The sequence below is a fragment of the Canis lupus genome, chromosome 7 (assembly GCF_048164855.1).
Source record: "Canis lupus baileyi chromosome 7, mCanLup2.hap1, whole genome shotgun sequence".
In the NCBI taxonomy this organism is placed as follows: Eukaryota; Metazoa; Chordata; class Mammalia; order Carnivora; family Canidae; genus Canis; species Canis lupus.
The window spans coordinates 480,288-507,232 of record NC_132844.1 but is presented as its reverse complement, the minus strand read 5'-3'; the positions used below and the strand labels follow the sequence as shown (position 1 = coordinate 507,232).

General features: G+C 51.2%; 1 protein-coding gene across 3 annotated transcripts; it reads left to right on the top strand.

The window, feature by feature from the left end:
• Positions 1-149: 149 nt before the first annotated feature.
• Positions 150-26,700, top strand: ERMARD (ER membrane associated RNA degradation). 3 transcript variants are annotated; one of them, XM_072831664.1, is made up of 18 exons: positions 150-759; positions 2,622-2,790; positions 4,417-4,556; positions 5,772-5,873; positions 6,155-6,244; positions 8,127-8,224; positions 8,669-8,805; positions 9,873-9,987; positions 11,008-11,110; positions 13,952-13,981; positions 15,783-15,851; positions 17,376-17,549; positions 20,369-20,452; positions 21,924-21,997; positions 22,549-22,674; positions 22,943-23,161; positions 24,017-24,130; positions 25,300-26,700. In XM_072831664.1, the coding sequence occupies exons 2-18, from the start codon at positions 2,622-2,624 to the stop codon at positions 25,481-25,483; spliced, it is 2,028 nt and encodes a 675-aa protein (XP_072687765.1). In that variant the 5' UTR covers positions 150-759; the 3' UTR covers positions 25,484-26,700. The 3 variants fall into 3 exon arrangements, with proteins under 3 accessions (XP_072687765.1, XP_072687766.1, XP_072687768.1); XM_072831665.1 differs by lacking the exon at positions 150-759 and having other exon boundaries at positions 2,653-2,790; positions 4,422-4,556; XM_072831667.1 differs by lacking the exons at positions 150-759; positions 4,417-4,556 and having other exon boundaries at positions 2,653-2,790.
• The last annotated feature ends 245 nt before the right edge of the window (positions 26,701-26,945 follow it).

The following is a 26,945-nucleotide window of genomic DNA, read 5'->3' as shown; positions in this document are numbered from 1 at the left end:
CCCTAACGTCCGGGCCGCTTCCCGCGAGAGCTCAAGTCGCGCGCGTGCGCCGGCCGCAAGTGCGGCCCCCAGGGGGGCGGGGCGAGGCGCGCGTCATCCCTCGGCGCCGGCCACCAGGAACCGGAAGTGACGGCGGCGGGGGTCGGGGCTGCGCCTGAGCGCGGCCGGCGCGACACCGGCTGGAGGAGGCGCAGCGCCCGCGCCGCCGCGGAAGCGGGTGGTCTGGCCGGCGCGGGTCTGCGGCTGCGCAGAAGCCGGTCCTGCCCGGAGGTGCCCCCAGATCGCGCCTGCGGCGCTGTTCCCCGCCCCCCGAGGACGAGCGTCCAGCGTCCGCGTGCAGACTGAGGCGCGGGGCTCCGTGTCCTCGAGCTGCGGAGGGCGGGTCCCCTGCGTCGTGCACTGAGCACACTGAAGCTCCGTGGTCGTGACCCCCGCGCGGGAAGTGGGACGTTTCTAGGCCACTTGGGGAGCAAAACCACATCACGGGCCCGGGCTGTGGGTCGGACGCGGCGGGGTTGCCTCACGTTCCATCTCCTTTCTGCCCTCACGCGGTCGAACGGAAGCCCTGGGCCGCTCTGCGTCGGAGCCTTCAAGCGCTCTCCGTGCTGCCCCCTGGCAGCTAACGCGGAGGCTCGGCGGACGGGCCCTGGAAGCAGGGGGTGCCCCGGCCAGGGAAGGGCTCAGAGGGCGGCGCCTCCGCGCAGGTCACTAGCAGCACCGCGCGCGGTCCTGGACGGGACACTGACGCACGGAGGAAAGGTGAGGGCGGGCGCAGGTGCACCCGGGGGGGCGGGTGCACACGGATGGCGCACGGGTGCACACGGGGGCGGGTGCACACGGGGGGGCAGGTGCACACGGGGGCGCGCAGCTGCACATGGGGGGGCAGGTGCACACCAGGGTGCAGGTGCACACAGGGGCGCGCAGCTACACACGGGGGTGGGAGGGGACACAGGTGCACACGGGAGGGGCATGTGCGCAGGGACGGCGCGGGAGCACACGGGCAGGCTGGCGGGTTCCTGGCTCCCAGATGGAGGATGCAGGAAATACACCAGTGGCAGCGCTGCAGCTTATCTAGGATTTCTGTGTGCCAGGGGCCTGACCTTGGTGCCCCAGGATCTCCCAGTTTGGTGAAGGCTGAGCAGCAACTCTGGATGGGGCAAATTCAACCAAAAAAAAAAAAAAAAAAAGACATTTCTTGAAGCCTCTGTTGCCATATCCAGGAGCTGCAGTAGTAGAGTAGATGGGCTTTTGTGCAGAAAGAGATCTGCCTGCCACCTGTCCTTCCAGAACCACAGCTCCTTGCTTTAGAGTTCAATGCTTTTTAAAAATGCAAGGAGTCCCTTTTTGTTATCAAAGTAGCCCTTTGGGGTTATGTTTCTGTATCAGTTGGAGGACAAACCACACTAGTTTCGGAAGGGAGAGAATTGTTACAAAAGAATAAGGAGCGGCCTGTACAGGTGATGTGGAGGCGGCTGCTGCAGGAAGCGGACCCTAGCTGTAGGACTGAGAACCAGGGAAGTGGTTGGAGTTTGACAACCTGGAGACTGAGTGGAAGGTCCCGTGTTGTTGGAACCTGGATCTCTAAGGAGGAGGTGGCTATGTGGCTGGGCCTGGGATTTCTGGGAGGCAGAGGTTTGAAGGGCAGGCACTGGACAGCTGGTGGGGAGGACGCGGGGCCTGCAGGTGCTGGGAAAACTGTGGCCTGGACTCAGCTACTGTGGTCAGAGGCTCTGCTGCTGCCAGGGAGGAGCTCAAGGAACAGAAGGTGGGGAGGAAGGCCAGGCTGCAGCGTGGGGTTGTAGGGTCACAGCATCACTGGTTATTCAGTGCACGTTTCTGGGGCAATACCTGCATTGCTTGGGTCTGTGGAAGAACGGTTGACAGCAGGGCTGAGTGGGGAGTGAGGCTTCTAGGGGACGGGAGGAGTGGATGGTGTCACGGTGATACTGAGTGGGGTGCGAAAACTCTAAGTGGCCAGCTTCCAAAATAGGAACTGCTGGGGCTTACTTAATCTGTAATGTTAAAGCAGACTCCCCTTGACTTGATCAGATGAAGACCCCATAAGTTTAGTCCCAGAGAGTGACTCCTTTGCAGGTTTATAAGATGATGTTAGTGTGATGTGGGGATAATTCTGAGGATTTGGGTATTATTGAATCCTTCACGTGGAAGCAGTGTGGCACTTCTGACACCACATAAAGAATCAGAAGTATGCTTTTTATTGACATTTTAGTTCATGATGCTTGATTTTCTGCTTTTCCATTCCACATTTAAAAAAATTACTCATTTTGATAGCTTTGAGACAGTACAGGAACACTGAAAGGAACGATGCACTATCTGTAAGACGTGCCAAGCTTCTGTAAACTCCTAACAGATCTTATTAATAATTTCACATCTTTAACATTTATTTGAAAAAGTTTCTGTAAACTATCTGTAATTAATATTTAATCACAGTATTTTGAACACAGCTCTCATGGTAGTCAGGAAGTGTGTTAGCAGTAGCTATACCCGAGTATATTCTGTCCTAAAGATGAAACAGGACTTTCTTATGACTTGAATATATAAATGATACTCCTCTGTTTTTATTTCTTTTTAAATAGTGTCTTCTATGTTTTATATTTCAGATGCTGATAGAGGATCCAGTTACCACTTGTCTTTCTCCCTCTGTCTATGATATGATCTGTAAACTCGGGTTTGAAGTCAAAGAAAGTTGTGGTATCAACAGCATTGTGACTCAGAGGGGTGAAGTATGCTGGCAGACAATCACAGACTGTGTGGTTTATACAGAATCAGGTCTGTACGTTCTCTGCACCCCAAGCATCTGTCTGCCTGTTCCGTTTAAAATGTGTCTTGACTGAGAGAACCTGGCTGGCTCAGCGGTTGAGCGTCTGCCTTTGACCCAGGGCGTGATCCTGGGGTCCTGGGATTGAGTCCCACATCGGGCTCCGGCATGGAGCTTGCTTCTCCCTCTGCCTGTGTCTCTGCCTCTCTCTCTGTGTGTCTCTCATGAATAAATAAATACAATTTTTAAAAATAAATAAAATGTTTTGACTGTAAAATTTTCCTTTCTGACCATTGCTTCTCTTAGTTCTAGGTTGTTGTAATACCGACCTAGCTCAGAAGAGGAGGAGGATCAGGTGACAAGGGAGGGACTGAGGCCGGGGAAGCCACGTGGCTCGGTCTCGCTCTTGCTCTAGGCTGGCAGTCCAGGTGGGAGACAGAAGAAAGTAGGAATCCAATGAATTCAGGGTAGGAAATGACCAGTAATATACTGTACAGCTGTTGTAAATATTCCAGGCATTATTGTACATTTTTTAGAGCAGGGATGTGGATTGAGAAATTTAGTAATAGTTATCAAAGTTACAGACGAATGTGGTCTGGCCCAGCGATTTCATCCCAGGGATTTATGAGACTGGCACACTTAGAGGTGTGAAATGAAAGAGCGTTTGGGTAATGCTACTCTTGGTGCCATTTTGTAGGCAAAAATGAAAAAAAAAGAAAAAAAGCCCAAAACATTGGAAACAGCAAAATATACAGCAGTAGGGGAACGGTAGAGTAAATATGAACGTCATGTGGTTGTGGGAAAGAATGAGCCCATCTCTCAGAGCTACGTGGCTAAGTGAAAAAATTGGAACAGCATATGTAATTGTATTTACTTGTATGCACATGAATATTTCTAAATATGCCCGAGGAATTGATAACAGCAGTTGCTATAGGAAAGAGAACTGGATGAAGGGAGACCTTCACATTTTCATATGTTTTGGGTGTGAACTGTGTGAATGTTCAGTTTCAAATTTATCAGAAAATTAAAAATCAAATGTTTTAAAATAATTGTCATTGAAACCTTTCTTTTTTTTTTTTTTTTTTTACATTTTTATTTATTTATGATAGTCACAGAGAGAGAGAGAGAGAGGCAGAGACACAGGCAGAGGGAGAAGCAGGATCCATGTACCGGGAGCCCGACGTGGGATTCGATCCTGGGTCTCCAGGATCGGGCCCTGGGCCAAAGGCATGCGCTAAACCGCTGCGCCATCCAGGGATCCCTTGTCTTTGAAATCTTACCGTCTAACAATATCAAGTATAAAGAATCAGGTTAAAATATCATATATACAGTATAAACCTGAGTTTGTATAAACTTAATGAACAAGTAAAGAAAACATTTTCTCTTGATTAACCTTTTTGGATTTTCCAAACCCTACTGATGTGTATATTTTTTCTTTAACATCAGATAAGCACCATGTAATTTACTTCCAACAATATCTGAGTATCCAACAATATCTTTACTGTACTTTCAACAATAAACCTGTTGTTGATTTTGTGGAAACTTCATAATTAAAGTACTTTTTCTTTGATGCTTTAGGCATTTTCATCCCATGATAGGGAGCTGTGGCACTAATACTTGTCCTCTTACCCCTGAAGCGCAGAGTCTGGATTACCGGGGAAGCGTGATGCTGCTGGGCCCCGTGTGTGCGGCTGTCCACTCACACTTGTTATCTCTGACCAAGGGGCAGTTTGAAATTCGATACATGCCGTGGCTGCAGTGGACAGCTTTTCCAGAGGTTTGGCTTGTGAACAACCTTTAGAAATAAAAGATCCTGCAAAGTCCGCTTTGAGGCCCTCATTACCTGCTAATCTTAAAGGGTCTCCTCCATCCACCAAGGCCTCCACCTGTGAAATGGCTCAGGTTGCGAGGGAAATGGACTGTTACGCAGTCTCCATGGCCTGAGCTGAGAAACAATCTTGGAGCAAAGGAGGCTTTTTGCTGCACTGTCCAAACTGGAGGTTGGGGAGGTAGCTGGGTGTATGGGCACTGGCCCGGGGACAGATGAGAACGTGCTGCTCCAGAGAAAAGCGGAGATGTTATGGACAGACAGAAAGGTGTTCTTGAGATGGTGGGACAAGGAAATGAGGTGGGGAGCTTGGCTTGTGGAGGGCAAATGGGGACGGGGGAGGAGTAGCAGCACGAGGCCACCTAAGCTGGTTGGTCGGTCGGTGCACTTGGCGCATTCAATGACCACAATAGAGCAGTAACCATACAGGCGCTAAGTCTAAAATACTTTGAATTTCCTGACATGGAGAAGAAGGGTCATCGCTTCTCCCCTTGTAACGGCTCTCAGGACTGCCTCACACTTATCTACTTCTACGAGCTAATCAAAATGGGAAACAAGATTTAGGTCAAAATATTTATAGTTATGTCAGATTTATTGCTTTCAATAAATCTAATGGAAAAAAATTTAAAGGAAGAAAAAACTTTCAAAATTCCTTAGATATTAAACATTTTTAAAATTCTTTATGTACTGTTACAGTTGAGTTTTGAACCACACGGGGGTTAAGGATGCCCACCCCCTTGCAGTCAGAAATCTGCATGTAAGTTTTGACTCCCGCAGAGCTGGATGGCTAAGAGCCTGGTCTTGACCACAAGCCTCACTGATAACGTAGGCAGTCCATTAACGTGTGTTTTGTATGTCTGATGTTTTATATACTGTATTTTGACGATAAAGTTAGCCAGAGAAAAGTCATTAAGAATCATAAGGAAGAGAAAAATACGATACTGTATTTACAGAAAAAATCCACATATAAGCCGACCTGTGGAGTTCAAACCCGTGTTCAGGAGTCAACTGTATATTTATATAGAAATTGTTTACCTATACCAAAAAGTCATGAAAATATACTGGTTGAGGCCTTTAGAAGTTTGAATTTCATCAAGAGTACTGCTACTCTGGGAGATATTTCTTGCTGAGCACACATTCTAAGGTGTGTCTTATTCCCCACAGTTATTTCCTGAACTGGTTGATGCTCTGGAGACCCCTGGGGCTCCGGCTCTTCCTCTCGGCTTGATGAAGCTGACGGCGTGTCTGGAACGGGCTCTGGGTGATGTAAGTGTGCGAAGTCTTCCTTTGTTGCTTTATTAAAGCGTCTGAATGAACATAACGCTGCTACAGCTGTACCCAAGTTTCTTGGTTTTTAGTTATCGTTTCCCTGTGAAATGTATTTATTTGGCACAGCTGTTTAATATTTTTCTTTGTGAACGATTACGAAATCAATCCAGTGCTGTTCTCCCTCATTTGTACAAACAGTGGCTTTATGGGTGAGTTTTTTCTTCATATTGTTGGGCTCATCGTCATCAACTCTGATACAGTCCTTGTTTGAATTTTAGGTATTTTTACTGAATGGGAAGGAATGCCCCTTTCTTTTGAGAGATCTTCTCGCATCCGAGGAGCTTGCTGAGGTCTTTGGACGGCCTGTGGTAAGCTCGTCCCTCTGAAGCTGATGGACACAACACAGCTAGGCTTTCGTTCCTCCAACACGGGTGCTGCATTAGGAAGAACTAACTATAGCTGTGACTCAAGCACGTTCTCCTTTCAGAATTGCCGCTTTTCCAGCCACGAGACAGGCCTTCCCTACATTGAGTGAACGTGGTGGCGTGGCCTCTGCGCTGCCGCCACGTGCTCTGGGGATGCCAGATGGACCATTTGAGCTCTAGTGCTTTCAGGAATTACACATTAGTAATTATAATGATAACTTATTCTAGAATAAAACTTTAACCATTTAGGGAGTGATATTATAGTTTTATCATAAAATCTCAATTTTTTTAAAATGTGGGAATTTATGCCCTTGTGCAACTGTTCAGACTTAACGGCGGAGAAAATTAGATGTCAGTTTTTATTTACTTACTTACTTACTTATTTATTTATTTATTTATTTATTTATTTATTTATTTATTTATTTATTTATTTATATATAGATGTCAGTTTAAAAACATGCAGAGCTGTGTACTTTTCCAAACTCTTCTACAGGCCACGTGACCAAGGTTGTTTAAGACTAATGAACAACCCTTGGGCACCGGGTGAGGGGGGTCAAGGTGCAGAAGGAAGCCAGGGTAGCGCCCTGCCCCAGGCGGAGCTCGCTGAGCCGGGGGGTGTTTACGATGTTTGTGTAATATGTTACCAGCTAGACTCCTTGTTCTTGGATAAGAAGTCTCTTTAGTGCCTGAATCTGGTTCGTGGTCAGCTTCAAGGTCCCTTCCGTAGTGGAGAACACGGAGAGAGATCAGGCCCAGAATTCCCGTTGTTTGGAGCTGCTCTGCGCCGTCTGCCTGGCTGCTCTTAGCCTTTTGCTGACTTGCAGCCACATTCAGCCCCCGATAATTCTCCTAGCTCATCGGCCTGTGTACTTCTGATTGCTCACATGGTATGAACGGGAATAAGAGTAGTAAATGAGAATAAATGTAATTAAAAGAGTATTATTATGATTACCAATACTAGATAATTACTCTTCAAGTCTTAAAAATTGGTGTGATCGTGAAGAGTTTCTGGAGTTGCCGAGGGTTCTGATGCTCGGTTGAGACCCCTCTCTGTAGCTTCCGCTCTGGCTTGTCCTGCCCTTTGGGAGAAATTCAGATGCATCTGTTTCCTCCGCTCAGCGAGAGTCCTTCAGGCGTCTGAACACCGCTCCCGTCCCTTCCCTGCGCCTTCTGGAGGCTCACTGTTCTCATCGTGTGACTTGGTTTCAAGTTTCTTTAGTTTCTGCTATCTTCCATTTTTCCTGAATCTGTTCCAAAGTGTGGCCCCGAACCCAGAGATCGTGCACGGCTCTTGCCGTCTGATGAGCAGGATCCCATACTGGGCGTCTTTCCTTCGTAGCAGAGTCTGGGAGTTTCCAGGGGTGCTCGCCCGTTGGGCTGGGGCATCAGTGGGCCGCGGGCCCGCCACTTGGGGCCACCTTCCGGGTCTGCCCGTGCAGGCACGCTGCCCTCCCTGCACCTCTGCCCACCTGGGGATCAGGTTCGCAGACAGGACGAAGGCAGTGGAGCTGGCATGCACATCCCCATTGGTAGCTCGGGGCCCTGAGGCCCGCTTGCAGCTCTCTGTGCTTGGACGCTGCTCTGCAGAGCGGGGCGGGAGTAGTGCCCCCGGGGCTGGTCCTGAGGATAGTGGGTGCGAGACACACATAAGCTGCGTCTGACACACAATGTGCCCAGCAAAGTTCGCTTGAGTGCTGTCACCGCAAGTGCCGTGTGCCAGGCAGGGCGTCGAAGAGGAACACAGACGTTTTCGCGCTACTCTATCGGTTTATCCGCCCATCGGTGATGATTTCACTGTTCAGTACCCTGTTCTTGACCTGGTCAGATGGACGTGCTCAAAGTCTTCATTGGATCTCCCTGTGGCCTGAACCTGCGGAACATCCTATGGCATGGCTTTGCATCCCCTCATGAAATCCCCCCAAAGTACGTTATGGGGAAAGTAATTCTCTCTTCGACCTACTTAAGAGTTTGTTTTATCTTGAATTTTCTATTGGGGAAAAGCGTGTTTGGGGTAAGATGAGAGAGTTTGAGGCAGGAATGTGAAGATCAGACTGAGGTTGATGAACACCTGGAGTGGTGATGGGGTCGGTCACCACTGACTTCCACGCAGAGGCAGCTGTGAGGCTGAGCCTCGTGGAGGTGCGGGGGGGGGGGGGGGGGGGGGGGGGGAGGGGCGGCGGGGAGTGGGGGAACCCGAGACCCGCACTGGCGAGCGCCCAGCCCTTGTGCAGCTCAGGGCCACAGCGGGGCCCTCCTGCAGTTCACTGCTGGTGTAGCCTCTTATCTTAAACTTGTTTTCTGGAAGACAGACCTTTTTATCTGTATGTCAGTTCATTTCCCTAACAGATCCTGCGCGTTTTGCACTAGATACTGTTCAGTGATGATACTGTTGACGGCGGGACTGGGCCAGCTGCTGGAGAGGTACTTGCAACGAACGGAGGCTGTGCTGGCGCGCCGACCTCTCGTAGCCCTTACAGGCCTGGAGGAGTTGGCCGTTTTCCCCGGCAAGTACCACATGCACCTTGTGCCGGACTGTGTCCTCGTAGGGAGAGGTGCACGGTCAGGGAGTAGCAGACGGCCTCGGACGCCCTGGGCGCACTGCTGCTGCTCCAGATGCCAGAAGATGCGTGAGGAGCCTCTTCCGCTTTGCTCCACGGAACCTGCGCCCCCCGCAGCGCCCCGGGTTGGGGGTTGTGGTGCGGGAGTACTTGCTAGTGTCTGGGTAGTTCTGCCTCTGGCGCGTTGAGGGAGGCTGGCTCCAGACCTTTGTGTAACGTGCATTCCCTGCTCCTTTGTGCGCAGTCCTGATGCCAGAAGCGCCGACGGCGCAGGTGGTCTCCTCTGCTGTCTCTTTTATTTTTGTGACAAAGCCATTGACCAGATTAACGGGGGTGGGGACACGACACTTTGAAAGTGCGGTCAAACCGTGTTTGCTCCGAGCCCATTCCTTGTCCCCTGCAGCAGCAGAGCCGTGGGAGCTGAGTTTCTGATGTAAATCATGGTGGGAATAGCCCAGATCCTAGGGACCCGAGGCCCTAGTCTTTTTGTGCCATGGACCCTTTGGCTGCTGACTGCCAATAATACATACTTTTTAAGACCTTGTTTCTTAGAGCAGTTTTAAGTTTGGAACAAAATGGACACAGTGGAGAGGGAGGCGCAGAGATTCTGCGCCCTGACCGGCACCTGCACAGCCTCCCTCTCATCCACACCCCCTTCAGAGGCACCTTCATTAGCAAGGACGCGGCATCGTCACGCAGAGTCCGTAGTTTGCCCCAGGGGTCACTGTCGCTCCTCTGTATCTTCCCCCTCTTGGTCAGTGTGGTCAGCAGGTCAGCTCTGACATCCTGTGCTCACAGCTGTGGCGTCGTGTGCATCCCCTTGCCCCGGGGGGTGCTGTGCTCACCTCCAACTCTGGCCCTGGCCGGGTGGTCTGACGGCATGGGCGCCGGCCCCGGGGGCCCTGGGTCATCCGCTGCAGGGGTCAGCTCGTGGGCATCCCACCCTGACTCTGCTTACATCGCTCTTCCACGGATTAGGGTGACTGTGCTTAAAAACACTTGTTATTTTGCAGATGTCACTTCTGAGGTACTTTCCGTGTTAGAAGAGGTGGTGAAGAAATCCACTTTCGTATCGAAGGTCATGTTGCCATACTGGGAAGCTGCATTAATCAGGTTCAGGTCACACAGGTAAGCCCGGGTTCCTGACGGCACGGAGGCCGCTCGCTCCCAGGAGGCTTGCATGCTACGCGTCAGCCCGCTGCTGCTCTCACCCCTGACAATCGCTGCTGGGAATCAACTTTTCAGTATCTGTTGAGTTCTTACTCTGAGAGAACCGTGTGTCCTGCCTTAAAGAATCCTGAAACGGGCGCCCGGGGGGGCTCAGCGGTTGAGCGTCTGCCTTCGGCTCAGGGCGTGATACTAGGGTCCCGGGATTGCGTCCCACATTGGGCTCCCTGCGCAGCGAGGAGTCTGCGTCATCCTCCCCCTCCGCCCCTGCTTGTGCTCACTCTCTCTCCCCCCACTCTCGCTCGCTTGCTCGCTCTCTCTCCCCCAAATGAATAAATGAAATCTTAACCCTGAAACAAGGAGGTACGTTCGATTCTGTTTCCTGGAGAGCAGAGCAGATGCTCGAGTTGTTCAGAAGGCCCGTGGCCTTTCCCTCCCTCCAGGTCCTGTTGTCTACATTTGTTCGTACCCTGAAAACCCACCGAAATCCTGGTATTTGAGCATTTCTTGCAAGTGATGAGAAGACGTAGGCAGGTCTTTGATAATGTTTTATTCCCTTGGAGCTTCTATTTTTTTTTTTTTTAAAGATTTTACTTATTTATTCATGAGACACACAGAGAGAGGCAGAGATTCAGGCAGAGGGAGAAGCAGGCCCCATGCGGGGAACCTGATGCAGGACTTGATCCCGGGTCTCCAGGACCACACCCTGGGCTGTAGGCAGCGCTAAACCGCTGCACCACCGGGGCTGCCCTACCTTGGAGCTTCTAAGCATGTTCCATCTTACGTCACAACAGTGGAAAATAGATTTAAAAATCCCGAGTCTAAGGAGACTGTGATTCCATGTTGTTTCCCATGCTAGCGAGTACTGTCACCTCCCCCCGGCTTTGTGCACACACGGTAATATCTGGAATAAAGCTCTGTTATTTGGGGTTGGTGCCAGTGTTCACTTTTAAAGCCTGAGATTTTCCTTTCATTTCACAGGTTTGCTGACTGCGCCATGTTGTTACTGACTCAGCTGGAGACGGGACTCAGGAGAGTTTTTGCCACCGTTAACGAGTGTCCGGAAAGACTTCTGACTGCTGAGGTATACGTGCTTTAGTGATTGATGGTGGTTGCTGCTGCATTGACGGTTTCTGTGCCTAATTAAAAGTCTTCAATATCTCATTTTTGTTTACCGTTAAATGAATTTTTTAAAAAAATTTTTATTTATTTATGATAGTCACAGAGAGAGAGAGAGAGAGGCAGAGACACAGGCAGAGGGAGAAGCAGGCTCCATGCACCGGGAGCCCGACGTGGGATTCGATCCCGGGTCTCCAGGATCACGCCCTGGGCCAAAGGCAGGCGCCAAACCGCTGCGCCACCCAGGGATCCCATCGTTAAATGAATTTTTTAGCTAAGAATTTGCTTTGGAAGGTTTGAGTGTCATGTTTTGTGGCTTCCTATTATAATGATTTTATATGGCATAATTGCTTTTTGTGACTGTTTTGCTGGTTGTGTAGTATTTCCAGGTATTTCAAGCTCGCTGTCATAAAGGGAGAGAGCTCTTATTTCCTCTCTGTAGCCATTCCCGCCAGCGTCCCCTTGTAGCCCCGTGAGGTGGCTCTGCTGAAGGACACGCCTTCCTCTGGGCCAGCAGGGCCGGGAGGCGTGCAGAAGTTTCTGGGGGGCCGTGCACCCAGTTACCTGTCAGGAGCGGAGGGAAGAGGCCTGGGGGCTGTGCCGGGCCAACAGCAGTGGCCGCCGTACCTTTCACTAGGTCACCTTCCTCTTTCTGCCCCTTTCCAGAGGCATTCCTCAAAATTCTGTTCCCAACCCTGCGCTCCCTGGATCGGCCCTGGGAGATCTTAGTCCCATGGGAACGACTGGAAAATCCTGGGAGCCTGATAAAAGTGAAAGCCCCGCACACGGAGCTGGTGATGGGGCCAGAGCAGCGCCAGGACAGCTGTGCATGGCGGGAAAGGGCAGTGCGTCCCCAGGACGGCCCCCTCGGACTCAGCTCTTCCACCCCCGAGGTGGGCTCACACCTGCCTGCGCAGGGGCGATGGGGGTGTTCCCCAGGCCTCAAACCACTTGGTGTCTAAGGAGCTCACTTTTTCTTCCACAACTGTGTTCTCTGGTATTCCTTCAATTCCTCGCTGCTTAGGCGCTGGGCAGTGGCCTCCACCCGGGCCAGGTCCCCTCCGTCCACTCAGTGTCCCAACGTGCCCGCCCGCTCTCCTGGCGTCCCTCCTGACGCTCTTCCTTCTCTGATCTGTCCTCATGGCCATGGATTGTTTTATAAACTGACAAATACGCCTCCATTTGCTGGGGGCTCATCCACTTAAAGCATTTTCACGGCCCCCAGGACCCACGGGAGCTTCGCCCTTGCCTGGGGCGTGCCTGACTCGGAGTGGCCCAGCCTGCAGGCTGTTCCCTTCAGATTCCTCCGGCATCACCCAGCCCCCCAGACCCACATGTGTGTCTTTCTCCAGCTTTGCCCCTTCAGGCCACATTAGTGACCCCGGGAGCCTAAACGACCCAGGTTCAACACCTCCTCTTCCCGCATCCACCTTACCTCAAGTGCTTTTCTGCCTGATGTACATTCCTGTCGGGACAGGCACATTCCCGTTCGGGTTCCTGTGGAGCGGGGTGCACGGCCGTGTCCCCCGGTGCCCACGCCTGGTGCCTGTCTGTGGCTGTGCCCAGCGCGGTGTGGGCGGTGGTGTGGAGAGCACCCTCACCCGAGCGCTGGCTGGTGGGCCGTTATCTGCAGCTGTGCGGTGGGGACACATTTCCTTACTCGTTGGCTGACCACACAAGCACATAGCAGGACCGTTTCCACATGGGAAGTAATTTAACAAAGAATGTCTGAAATTGTAGGCCAGGCTCTCATTCAGAATAAACGTGGCATCAGTTTATTTATAAGGCAGCACACATGGAAATGCTTTATTTATAAAGCTGTGAAGGCTGTGCACACGCTGTTACCGTTGACTGAATACTTCCAGCATAAGGTCTCTGAGATCAGGGAAGATCGGGATGAGTAAGACGTTGTGACTTTTAAGGAGCTTATGTACGAGGAGTGAGGAATAAGACGTGTATACCAATTCCATAAAACGAGGTAGACGTTAGTGCACGCAGTTTGTGAAGATAATGAAAAGTTCAGCTCTTTTGAGGAAGTACTGGGGGTATTTAGTAGAAATTGGATATTAAGAGCTCAGGAAAAATTTTAGGGTCAGTACTATAGATTTGGGAGCTAAAGATGCAGACTTTATAAGCATCCTATACCATAATAAATGTTGAAAGAAATTTCATAATGTTAAATTGAAAAAACTTTAACAGGTGTGAATATGTGAGAGGTTTTTCTTGAGAGCTGGCTTCCACAAAATGCTGATTTCATCATAATGTGTGTAAAAACTTACAGAATTTCCCAGCAGCCTTCCGAGGTGGGCATCAGTTGTGTCCCATTCTGCAGCGAAACCTGCATATGCGGGTGCTCAGGGTCTCGCTGCTGGGAGGCACGGAAGCCAGGAGTGGATGTCGAGGCAGCCAGCTCCAGAGCCCGTGTCTGTAGACGAGACCTGTGACACCAGGAAGCATGTGACACCCAGGCCCTTTGAGGGAGAGCACACCCAGTTGTGCTCACTCGTGTGCCATCAGCCAAAATGCCGCGTGGGTGGGGCGTGCCTGTGAGGTGATGGGCATCCCTGAGCTGAAGCACCTGTGAGAGCAGCTGTGACCAGGCTCCGGCGCCCATTCACCATATTTTCTTGTCTTTAGTGATGTTTTAGGTCAATGACATTCTTCCCAGACCATTGCTAAGTGAACATTTATTTTCAGAAGAAGGTTTCATGTTTGTGGCCATCTACTAGAATTGTCGTTCCTCCTTTGGATAATGTCATTTACTTACATTTTGTTTTCATTGTTTCTTTTCTTTCCTTTTCTGAAGTCAACGGCTCTTTATACCACCTTCGATGAAGTAAGTAAGCTTATGGAGTATCTGGAAACAAACAAAACATTGTTTTTTATTACACAGAGAATGTTGATAGCTGTATATGCAGAAAAAAAAAACTTTATTATAGAGTTAAGTGTTGTTTTCAGGCTAATTTTGAGATTCAGTGATTGACTAACCTGGTTTCTAAAGTTATAGAAAGAGCAACGTTGGAAAATGCCAAGAGATATTAATATTATATACTATAATTATTTAGAGGTTACATTTTAGATTTAAGATTGACATTTGTTTTGCACGTGAAATATGCATGAACTACTATTGTAAATGCACAGTATACACGGATGCATTTAATCTGTGAAGTGGGTGTGGGATTCTGAAACTAAAAATCTGGAATACTAAAAATTGCCATTGAAAATATCTTTTACCACTTTAGAGTGTAGAGGCTTTTGTGTGTGTGTAATCCTGGTTAAGAATTCTTTTTTTTTTTTTTTAAGATTTTATTTATTTATTCATGGGAGACAGAGAGAGAGAGAGAGAGGCAGAGACAGAGGCAGAGGGAAAAGCAGGCTCCCTGCAGAGAGCCTGACGTGGGACTCGATCCCAGGACCCCTGGATCACACCCTGGGCCCGAAGGCAGATGCTCAACCACTGATCCACCCAGGCGTCCTGTGGATAAGAATTCTTACATAGCCTCAAGGGTGACTTCACAGAGTTGGCCTACAGGAGGAAACAAAGGGGAGAGTGTTTGTGCAGTGATTGGGGCCTTTAAGATAACTCTTAGATTCCTTAGTGAATGGTTGGCAGGAGGCATTAAGCACATGCCTGTTTACCTACAGACTTTATTCCATTAGGTAAATAACTTGTTATAACTTAATACATAATATGTTTGATCCTATGAGGATTAAATTATATAGTGTAGTCATATCTGTATAGGATTAGGGTCGATAGGGCAGCCCAGGTGGCTCAGTGGTTTAGTGCCGCCTTCAGCCCAGGGCCTGATCCTGATCGAGTCCCACGTCAGGGAGCAGGGAGCCTGCTTCTCCCTCTGCCTGTGTCTCTGCTTCTCTCTCTCTGTCTGTCTCTCATGAATAAATAAATAAAATCTTAAAAAAAAAAAAAAAGGATTAGGGTCTATAGGGTTGGATTGGGTGGTTGGGCTCTGAGCTCTGTGGGGAGTTAAGCGGCCTATAAAGTAACTCCGATGTATACTTATATCCACACATACAGAACACACATGCACATGCATGCACACTCATTCCCGTGAAGGTACATGAACGCATACAAATATAAACACATGCAAGTACACATAAATACACATATACACACTCACTCTTACACACGAACACATGCAGACACAAATGTGTATATGCACATACCTATAAATATACATACAACACAGAAATGTGCAGATATATACACACATCCACATAAGTACATATATACACACATACACGTGTAACTACACGTCAACATATGTATGTGCAAATAAACACCCACGCACCTATACACAGGAACATACCTATAAATACACACATGCACATTTATACACATAAATACACATCATCACACACATGTATGTGCATGTAAGTACACATAAGGACCCATATACACAGACAACTAAGAAGACATGTATATTCACATTTATTCCTGAAATCATTATACTGGTTAAGAAGAGTTTTCTTGAGCGAGTGGCTGCTGTGTGCTTAAGGCTGTCCGTGTTTCATGTGCTTCGGGCTTCTATGTATGTCATACCAAGATGCTACGTCCTTGGCTCTGAAGGTTCTGTATGTGATGTGTGCATACTAATTATTTATTTTCGGTGTTTTAGATATTGGCAAAACACTTGAGTGATGGCAAAATCAATCAACTCCCTCTTTTCCTAGGAGCGCCTGCAATGGTAAAGTACTAGCCCTTTCCTGATCTGACATCCTTCTGTTTATGGAGGTGATTAGCACTTCTCCAAAATGAAATTAATCTTGGCCTGTGATGTGCTCACAAGAGTGCCCCTGAGCCACTCCCGCGCTGTCTCAGTGCCACGCACGCGGCCCACGCCGTTCAGGTACCAGGCTGCCTGCTGCCCATTTAAACGTCCTGTTCTGAGTCCTGCTGTTACGGCTGCCCTGTTCCCAAAGTGCACGTGGGTTCCTTGTGGAGTGTGGTGCTGGAGGAGCCGGGTTCGCCCTGTGAGCAGCCGCAGAAGTCAGATATGAGCAGGAGCTGAGTGTGTTGGATGAACGTGGATAGAGACGCAGAGCCATTCCCCATTTCCTCCCAAAGATATTACTGGGGCTCCTTAGGACCATAAGGAGAATTTTTACATTTATTCCTCTGAACTGAGACTTACTAGCAGCCTAGACTTTAGTCCCTGTGTGACATTAGTGTGATTCTGTGGACTCCTGGAGTGTCATTTTTGGCATCAGGAAGTTAGGATGATGGAGCCAGTGTGTGTGTCCATCCTGAATCTCTAGGACAGTCTGTCCACGGGCAGCTTGCCTGTGTCCTCACTTCTCTTCCTGCTCCAGCCAGTGGTGTTAGGGGAGAAGCAGCTGTCTGTGTCGGCTTCATAGAGAATTGGATCTGAGAGGGGGTGCAGAGGGAGGCCCCTGGACAGGGAGAGGCCAGGGCTGTGAGACAGGACAGCAGTGCTTTCTCTATAGAAGGGAGGTCAGCTTCCAGGCCTGGACACCTCAGCCTCTTCCTTCAGAGGGATGTGGGTGAGACAGTGTGAGGATTCCTAAAACACTGGAGCTCCCATGGACTCCTGCCCCGCGCAATGGGGAACAGCTAGAACCAGGGCTCCCAGGGACAGTCCTGCCCCAGGCTGTTTGGGGGCAGTGAGAGACCAGGGCTCCCAGGGACAGTCCTGCCCCAGGCTGTGGGGGGGGCAGTGAGAGATCAGGGCTCCCAGGGACAGCCCTGCCCCAGGCGATGGGGGGACAGTGAGAGACCAGGGCTCCCAGGGACAGTCCTGCCCCAGGCTGTGGGGGGGGCAGTGAGAGATCAGGGCTCCCAGGGACAGTCCTGCCCCAGGCTGTGGAGGGGCAGTTAGAGACCAAGGCTCCCAGGGACAGTCCTGCCCCAGGCTGTGGGGGGACAGTGAGAGACCAGGGCTCCCAGGGACAGTCCTGCCCCAGGCTGTGGAGGGGCAGTTAGAGACCAAGGCTCCCAGGGACAGTCCTGCCCCAGGCCGTGGGGGGACAGTGAGGGACCAGGGCAGTGGCTACAGTTAGGACAGTTCCCAGTGAGATCCCAGCATGATCCGGGGCTGTATTACCTACACTAACTGTCTCTGAAGCTCCGTGTCCTCGCGTCTGTCACCCGACCCTGCTGCTCCTCCGATATGCGAGGCATGGCCGGCCGGTTCTTTCTTCTGTCAGTTGAGAAAACTAACATCGTATTTTCTGTGTTTATATTCCGACAGGAGTTTCTGTGGGATTTCCTGAACCATCAGGAGGGGCCCCGTCTGAGAGACCATCTAAGCCACGGGGAATTCAACTTACATGACTTTCCTAGAGAGGCAACAACCCAGTTGCTTGCGTTCTCTGTCGTGCTGTTACTCAGATTCACCGATGAAGATGTGTCGACGGCCTTTAAGGTAACATATAGGGAAGAGAGGCCTTAGGGGCGCTCTTGCTCAGCTGTGACCAAATACAGTTTATTTTGAAAGGTAATTAACCCTTAATCGCCCTTTCTTTGAATATATCGGAGTGAGAGTGTGCCTCTGTCAGAACACATCATTGTGACTTGATTACGCACATGTATTTGCTGTGACAGGTGAGCGGATGATGTGCCGTCTGATTCCCTTCAACGGGGACAGGACACCACAAACCAAAGAACCAGCATAAAAGATTAACTAAATGTATCACAAAATTTTAAAAATGATTCAAATGGTTGGGTGGAATAGTTGCATCGATCGATAAATTTTTTTTATTATTTTATTTTTAAGCAAATTTTATTATTTTTATTTTTTTATTTTTTTTTTATTTATTTTTTTTTTAAATTTTTTATTTATTTATGATAGTCACAGAGAGAGAGAGAGAGAGAGGCAGAGACACAGGCAGAGGGAGAAGCAGGCTCCATGCACCGGGAGTCCGATGTGGGATTCGATCCCGGGTCTCCAGGATCGTGCCCTGGGCCAAAGGCAGGCGCCAAACCGCTGCGCCACCCAGGGATCCCTATTATTTTTATTTTTAAGCAAATCATCCGGGGTAGTTATTGACATTAATCTTTTTTTTCAAACGATACGTGTAACGATTGCTGTAAAACACGTTCAGAGAAAAAAAAAAACAACAAAAAAAAACACGTTCAGAGGTTCAGACAAAACACAGACCGTGTGATAGGAGAAGTGACAGCCCTCAGGGACGCCTCCTCGTGGGGGTGGGCACTGCTTCCACGCCCTCCCAGGAGCACGCTGTGCAGCCACGGGGGGCCGTACCTGTTCTGGAGGTAGCACTTGTTCTACCTTGGTTTATCAGCTGCTCGACATGTGCATCAGTGTACCCTCATTTATGGTTTACGTAAGCTGCCCCTCACGAGGGGTGGGTCCCAGTGTTCCCGCGTGCGCAGCTCTCCTGGCTGGTGTCGGATTGCACACCCTTGTTCACTCGGGCGCCCGTGAACTTGTAAAATGGAGTCCTGAAGCAAAGCGAAGACGTGTTTTTATCTGTTTGAGTTACTCTGCTTTTATTGTGTTTGCTGGAAATGTGCTATTATTTCGTGAACTATTAATGTCTTTTGCTCCATTTCGTGCATGTTATGTTCCTCGTTGGTTTATTAGCCTTACTTGCCCCCCAGTGTGCATGTTGCTTACTTGTCTTGAAGTTCTGAGGCCTTTTCGTTTTGACTTATGCACTTGGAATTATTTTTAAGAGACACTTTGCTTTCTAAAATTATAAATATAGTCATGCATTTCCTTGGTAGCTTTATAGGGTTTTTTTTTTCACCCCAATTAACATCCTTTGGTCCAGCTGGAATTTATTTCACCTGGGAGGGAGTTAGAAAATTTAGGTTCACTTGTTCTTCTTCTTCTTCTTCTTTTTTTTTTTTTTTTTTTGACATATGTCTTGCAAGTTGGCCCAAGAGTGTTTAGAAGACCGACATCTGTGTACTGTGTGCAGTGGCTTGTGACTCCGTAGTGACCTTCAGGACAGTTCAATGTCTGTAGGGGAACTTTCCCATCTGTCGTCTCTTCCTGAATCTCCTGCCTCCTCCCGATGAGGATTGTAGGCAAACCTGTGTAGTTAAAAATAAACACGAAGCCCAAGATTAACCCAGCAACAAACAGGAATGGGCTCTGGACGGATTAATTTAGGGATAATTGATGGTTCTTACAATATTGAACATTACTCCCGAACGTGTGTCTCCATGTCCTCGGCCTTCCCTCCCTGAGCCTCTCCCGAGGGGCTGCGCCATCCAAAGGCCAGACCCCTCCTCTCCTTGCTTGTCCACGTTCTTGTTCCGTCGTCCACCTTAGACTTTGTCTCTGGTGCTCCTGTGCCACGTGCTGGGCTGAGCTGCCCCAGCCTTCACCTGGGCTCCCTGCGGGTGGTCCTTTGTCCTGTTGTCAGCCCAGCAACCGGGGGACCCCTCAGGCCCCCCTCCTCATCCTCCGCCCTCCCCATCCTCTGCCCTTCCATGGCCTCGGTCTTAGAGGAGCCGTGTGTCCCGGTGGCTGCGGGGCTTCATCACTGACCTGCACCCGTGCGAGGTGTGGCTGCCCCACATGGAGCTCGCCTGCCACCTTGTGCACGGAACCCTCCGCTGGGCCGTAGGACTCGGGGCCTTGAGCGGATGAGAGGCTTAGTGTCTGGACGTTTAGAGACTCGCTTGGTGCTGTTGAGAGTCGTAGGGAGGGCTCCCGGCTGGCAGGGGTGTACTGAGGCCGTCAGCCGTCAACTCGCCGCCTCTCCTGTTCCCGATAGTTGTTATTCAGCCGGCTTGGGCTTTCCAGCCACAGAGTTACATCAGCTGTAAAGAATGTCATTTTTACTCTTTCTTTCAGTATTTTCAGGTTTAACAATTACGTGGTTATACCTGTATGACTCTTTTGGTTGTATTAGTTTTTAAATTTAAATTCCCGTTCTAGTTTTTTAGGAGATGTTCTTATATTTTCTAGTTGTTATGAGGTTTTTTTCTTTTTTCTTATGTGTTTCTGGTGTCACTGATGGTGGACAAAGAGCACACACGGCCTTTGTCTTCGTTGTTAATTGGCTTCATTTAGAAAACTTGTATTGGTAATGATTTGACCACAGTCTGAAACCTATTCCATGAGGAGTCCTGCTCTGTTACAGCTGACGGGGGTTCGGTGAAGGAAGCTGGTGAGACTGGGGCACAGTCGTGTGACTCACACTCAGCAGGAGAAACCAGGGCCAGACCACACGTCGCAGTAACCCTTGTCTGTTTTCTTTGAACCAGGGAAAGGCAGCGATAAAGTCATTGGTCGCTCTTGCAGAGGGCTACACTGCTCACTTCCACCCAATTTCTCAGCTTAAAAAACAGGTGAGCCGCACATGGGCCATTGGGAGGGGCACATGGGGCTCCTGGGGCAGAGACACCCATGGGTCTGGCAAGCGGGACCTCAGGGTCACCACCAGAGGCTGGCTCCATCCCTCCGTCCCTCTGAGCCTCACGCCCCTCATCCCGTAGTGGCAGTCGCGGCAGCGTTTGTTGTTTCCAGTGATGTTAGCACGGGAGGAGTGGTGACTGGGTCACGCGGTACGGCCTTGACTCGGGACTGCTCCCGCTCCGTGTGCGGGATGGCACGCGAGACCAGTGCTTGTTCTCTTGTGAATGAGAACAAGCAGAACATGGACTTTCAGGTTCCAGGGTGGAAATTAGCTTGGGTCCTTTATTCTCCATGTAGCAGGATGTGAATGTGCAAGGGCCAAGATGGGGTCGTCTCCAAGAACAGAATAATCAGGATACCTGCCAACATAGACGTTTATCAGTGAGCGTGCCCTCTAGACGGAAGCCGTCGCATCCACACATCAGGGCTTAGGGAGAGATCTGCAGCTGCAGCTGGAAGAACGGCCTGAGAGGATGGGGTCTGACGGTGTCACACGGTAGAAGGGGTTGTCAGCAGTCGAGGTGCAGAGGCCCGGAGGTGTTGTGGTCTCCTGGCGCTATGTGAGAGGAGGTCGACCCGAATACCTGCGGGCTCTGGGTCAGCAGCGGGGCACCGGGTACTTCATCTGCCTGTCGTGACTCCGAGCTTCCCGGGAACCAGTCATTGGAAGGGAGGACCAGGACCTGCCTGCAGGACTCTGCCCTACAGAGAGGACGGAGGGGGGCACGTGGCAAGGAAGGGGTGACGTTCCAGAAGGAAGAGAAGCTTCCGGAAGGCAGGCTTTGCCCGTAGACTCCGCGGCTGAGTCTGGTCTCGCGAGGCCCCCTGTTCCTCGGCTGCTGCTTCCATGGCCTGGTTGCGGCCCCTCCGTGCCCCACGGGGGTATTTCCCACAGGGGGTATTTCAGACCTGATGGACCCTCTCCTGCAGCCTTATTCCCGCCGTGGGATTCAGTTCTCATTCGGCAGCCTTGCATCCCGTTCTTCTTAAGGTCATTGCTCTGCTTATTGCTGCATAAATTACCTGCCGTCAGTGGTGTCAGCAGTGTTTCATTTGCTTTGATGAGTCAGAAACTTGGGGTGGGCTCCTGGCTTGGTGCTTCATCTGTGGAGAGAGGTGGATCAGGGCCTCCCGGGCTGTCCTACTTGGCTTCCAGAGTCCCGCACCCTCACGTCCACCGTGTCGTCCGGGTGAAGGCTGCTCCCGACAGGACAGGCCACATGGTAACGTCCTCCTAATCTCCTGTCAGTGTCACAGCAAATAACTGGGGTTTCAAATGTTGTAAGATGTGTAACAATTTTACCCAGAGTGTCTTCTGGAGAGTGGTTGCTGCTAACAGTTTGCAAACATTGTTTCCAGACTTGCTGTAAAGTCTGTAACACCAGTAGGACATCTCCCTCTCAGGTGCTGAGCTGTGAGAAGAGCATCAGGGTGTGGCCCCTCCTGCCTTTGCCCCAGGAGGCCGAGGAGGCAGCCAGGTGAGTTCTGTGGGGGGTCGTGTAGACCTCACGGTCCCCGGTGAACCTCCGAGTGAGGCCTTGGCCAGGTCACGGGCGGCCCAGGCGCAGGGGTCTTGCTAGGCAGCGGTGCCGGTGCGGACGGAGCCGTCTCCCTGCTGGCAGCCCAGCCGGGTGATGGGCCGTTGGGGAGACCGGGCCCACAGAGACGAGAGGCAGGCCTTGTGGGGAGGGGAGGGGTCCTCTAGAAATATTTAGTGGATGGTTAGAAATAGGATCTAAAGGTTGGAGAGAAGGGGGCATAGAGAGATTTTGGAATCAGGATATAGCAGATCCATCCCGAAGGAATAATAATTCGATTTGTTGCTTATCTTTTGTCAACAATTTATTGCTTTTAGCATATCCTATGGTTTATTTTTACCACTGCCCTGACAGTGGCTTTTTCTTTTCATATTTGGGGAAAACAAAGTTGTAGATTAAGTGCGTTGCTCAGTGAACCCTTAAACACGTGCACAGGCCCCGACTGGGCATCTGCCTCATGGTCACGTGTCTACATATCTTCTGTTTTTCAGATTAGAAGGTACTTCCGAAGCACGTGCCTGTAAGTCTCTAATCACAGAAATCCTGCGTGAGCTGTACCACCACCTGCCTGAGAGCCACGGTGCTGTCGGTGACGGGGACGGTCTTCCTGCTGAGACGTGAGTCTCCGAGAACTGCCCCAGACTCCCCTTTTCTGTGTCAAAGCTGGCGAGCTTGGGGCAGCACTCGATCCCACGGTGGCCATGCCTCGAGGGCGGGGAGGTGGCCTCCATCGCTTGGGCAGTGCTGGTGGGCCTGAGGGGCCCCCTGCACACTCGTCCCCGCAGGGAACGACGCGGCATGTGACCTGCCGCTGCTCCCCACAAGCTGACTGTGGAGGGGCCCAGCAGTGAACACACCCCTGAGAACCCACGCTCTCATCCCCAGGTGGCCCCAGCTGATCCGGGAACTCTGCGGCACCCCCGTCCCCACTCTGTTCTGTCCCAGAACCGTTGTGGAAGTGCTGACCGTGCTTCGAAACATCAGCGCACAGTGTGCCCGTGCGTCCAGCCAGGTGGTGGCCTCTGCGGGGCTGAGACACCAGCAGTGGGTGGAAAGAAGGCTGCGCTCCCGGCAGAGGCAGACCTACCTGCACATGCTCGGCAGGTGCGCGGCTCCCTGTCCTGGTCTGGAACAGGCCCCGCTGGGCAGGCCTTCCCTTGGGAGGCCGTTCTAATTCTTCCTTGTAGGGGAACTCCTGTTTTAAATACTGTTGTGATTTTGGTGCATGAGAACATAGGTGCTACCGACCCCGTGAATATTTGGATTTAAAATATTACCAGGTTACCTCGGGTATGCCAGCATTCTTACCTGTTGTGTTCTTAGGATGTTCTACATCTTTAGGAAATCACCATTTTGGACAAATTCCCAGAACTCTGGGTTGAGAGGTATCTGTGTCTATAAAGCTTTAACGGGTTTTCCTTGGCTTCTTCTGGAACGTACTCCTACCAGCAGTTTAGAAGATGATGCCTGTTAGGTTACGTCCTTCCCCAAACAGGGTATATTTTTCTAGAGTCTCTACCGGTTTCATGGGAAAGATAGTATCTTCCTCTGACTGGAATATCTTTGTGTCCTGGAGACACTGAACATGTTCTCATGTTTGAGCCATTTCTATGTGTCTTCTTGTGAGAGTCGGACAGCACGGTCCGTATCGACATCAGGCTGCAGGAAGGATGCTGGCAGCAGGCACGGTGACCCGGAGCCACGGCGGCGGCCTCCTGCTCTTGAGCACCCCTGCCGGAGGGCTGGGCTGCAGCTGGCGGGCTCTTGGGGGGCGGGGAGCGGGTAGGGCAGGTGGGCCACGGCGCGGTGGGGGCCCAGGGAGACCACCACGCAGGCAGCCTTCTCTTGCATAGTTTGAATTTAAGTCCCCTTGGAAAAGGGATTTTTGAAAAAGAATGTTCACTGATGAAAGTGCAAAATACTGAGCGTTTGTCAAATTTTAACTTCATCTTTTTTTAGTATTAAGCTGCTGTCTCCCGTGCTTTACCTGATTTTATTACTGATTGCACTGGAATTGGTCAACATTCACGCAGTTTGTGGAAAAAATACTTCGGAATATCAACAGTATCTAAAGTAAGTGTGTCGTCCTTATAAGACTTGAAACTATATTTTGGCGAATTAAGTGGTTTTCACTTGCAGTGCTTTCTTTTCTTTGATTTTTCTTGTTTGTTTTTAAAAACCCCACAGTCTTGGTTGGCTCTTCACTCGTTTTTCTCTGTGGGTTTTGGTGCAAGTGTGTGAACCTTTAAAACTAGCACCCGTGGTAGCCTCATTTCAGAAAATTAAATGTGATGCACTTGCAAAGGCTTTTAGGATCCGTCACCCTGTGTGATGACACCACCGCCCAGGGAGCGATACCTCCCGTGCCTCCTGCTTAGAATGAACATGAAAACACGATGCGTTTTCTTAAAGAAACGTAGGACCCAGGTGAGAACCAGGGTGGCCGAAACCGATGTGCAGAGGCTTGCTTCCACCCATCCGTGGTTCCAGATGGGGCCCCCCCTGCCCCCGGCACTGTTGGCACTCTGACCGGGGGTCCTCCGAGCACACAGGGTGGGAGCAGCACCTGGTCTCCAGCACGGCGTGCCTACAGCTCCGCACGGCGACGGCCCAAAGTGATGTTGCCAGACAGAGTCCTCCCCGGCTGAGGAGCTCTCCACAGGAAGCATCTGGGGACTTTTGTTATATTCAGAATTAGAAGTTGGAAAAACAAAACAAAGCAAAAAAAAGAAAAAAGTTGGGGCACATTTTAGACTACTTGGCAGATGGGGAAAACCTAGGAGCACGATGTGCCCCCCACCAGTCGGAGGGGCCCCGGGAACAGCTGGTGAACGCCTGCAAGCACGGCTGGGTCAGAGCACACAGAAGGCGGGTGCCGGGGGTCGGACAGCGGCCCCCCCACCGTGGGGCTGCAGGGCTCGCAGGCGCCTCGCCCAGCGCATCGCGTGCTCACGTGGCATTCAGTCCCAACGGTCTCCAGCCCTTTCCGGGAGCGCAGTCCCTACGTACAGCCGTCTACCTGACCTGAGAGTAAGTTGAAGCCGGCGCTCGGGCGTGCAGCCCGTCTCTCCAGGGACGCTTACGACGCAGCTTCTGTGTTCCGTGCATTTCTTTTTCTTGAATTTGCAGACAGCAATTAAGTGTAGTCCTTTAGTTTTAATTCCGAAAGGAGAAGAGTCCATTTAAATCATTGTTGCATTTTATAATACAGTAACGAAATTTATTTCTTCTTGTTAAAACAGGTTCTTAAAGTCGATCTTGCAGTACATGGAGAACCTGGTGGCTTACACCAGCCAACAGAAGAACAAGTGGAGCGAAACCATCGCTCTTACCCGCACAGCTCTGCTGAAAATTTGGACTTTCAGTGAGAAGAAACAAATGTTAGTACATTTAGCCAAGAAATCCACGAGTAAAGGAGTCTTATGAGAACGTGTACCGTCAGGATGCTTTCGGCTACATCTGGAAACCCAGCCCGGAGAGGCTTTACCAGCACGGAAATTGAAAAGCCGAAGGTAGGGCGGCTTCCAGGGTGTGTTTGATCAGGGATCAAGTTCCGTTTCCCTGCAGCTGTTCCGTGTTTGTGTGAACCTCAGGCTGGGCCCCCTCAGAACCAAATGGCTGCAGCACCTTGGCCCCCACCATGACACAGTGTCCACAGGAGGGGGAGCTTTTCCCCCGCATTCCAGACACCCTTGGAAATGGTCAGTGTGGGCAGGACCCTGCCCCCTGCTCCCGCTGGCCCGGCTGCATAGATGCCGCTCCTGAGCCACCACCGGGGCACGGAGAGAGAGCCTGGGCCAGCCCAGCCTCATCCCTGGAGCTGAGAGTGAGGTTGGATGGTCCAGACCCCACGGGACAGCTGGGGGAGGGTGTACTGGGCAGACACGGGTGCCAGGCAGCAGGTTTGCCCTTTGGTGTGTGGCGGGGGGAACAGGGGCCCTGGCATGTGTCTGGGTCTGAAGCTTTTGCCTGGCGCAGGGAGAGCTGGAGGACTGGGGGTCAGGGGTGCAGTCGCCCCCATCCCGCTCGGAGAGCCAGAGTCTGCAGTTCTTGGCTCTCGGAGCCGCTGCAGTTGCCTGGAACATCTGGGAAGCCCGTGCCGTCGTCTCGGGGGTGGCAGCCCTCAGGACCCCATGAGGCTGCCCCAGACCTCAGGTGTGCGTGCGTGCTGGGCCATGCACAGCGAGTCGTGGCCTCCCTCCACCGTCCAGACCTGGCTCGTGGGTTCCAGCCCGCGTCCGGGTCCCAGGAACGGCTCCGCCACGTCTGTTTCTGGCTTCTCTGCCGTTGGAGAGCAGGGCCAAGGAGACCTCAAGGGGAAGGGGTGGTGCTGCGGGACGACACACTCCAGCACGTCCCGTCTATCCCTTTGCCAACTCCACCCCTCACCCCTTGTAAACCAAGCTCCTGGGTGAGGACGGGGCACCGAGCCTCCACTCCCTCCGTGCAGCCTCCCCTGGGGCAAAACGCGGCCCCAAACCCCACGTGTCTGAGCCGCTGCTCCTGGGACACGTTCTTTTGCAGTGTGGTCACGGCCTCCCTTGGACAGACTAATCTAGGTGATAGTTTATGGGCTTAGCCCCTCTACTCTCCTGCTGTTGGAGCTGGGATGGAAAAGGGGAAATAAAGAATGGGTGCACTTACGAGCGCGTGAAGAGCCTGGAGCTCCTGGGGCCTGCCGAGCGGGCAGGGTCGGTATTAAACCCCCTTCTGCAGCTCATTCTCTTCCTCTGCCCTCAGACGCTCACCTCTGGTGGTGGTCGCTCTGCACCTGGCAGGGTGACCCAGACTTCATTCCTGAAAGGGCTCTGTCCGGAACATCTTTCTGGTTTGAGCAGCTAGTTTTCCTCTGGCTCTGATCACTGGAGCAGGGAGTAGTGGGGGGTTC

Coding starts and splice junctions, on each gene's coding strand:
- ERMARD (XM_072831664.1), top strand. CDS start 2,622: ATGCTGATAGAGGATCCAGTTACCACTTGTCTTTCTCCCTCTGTCTAT. Junction 8,806..9,872: donor GGAGTTGGCCGTTTTCCCCG/GCAAGTACCACA, acceptor GTTATTTTGCAG/ATGTCACTTCTGAGGTACTT. Junction 22,675..22,942: donor GACGGTCTTCCTGCTGAGAC/GTGAGTCTCCGA, acceptor TCTCATCCCCAG/GTGGCCCCAGCTGATCCGGG.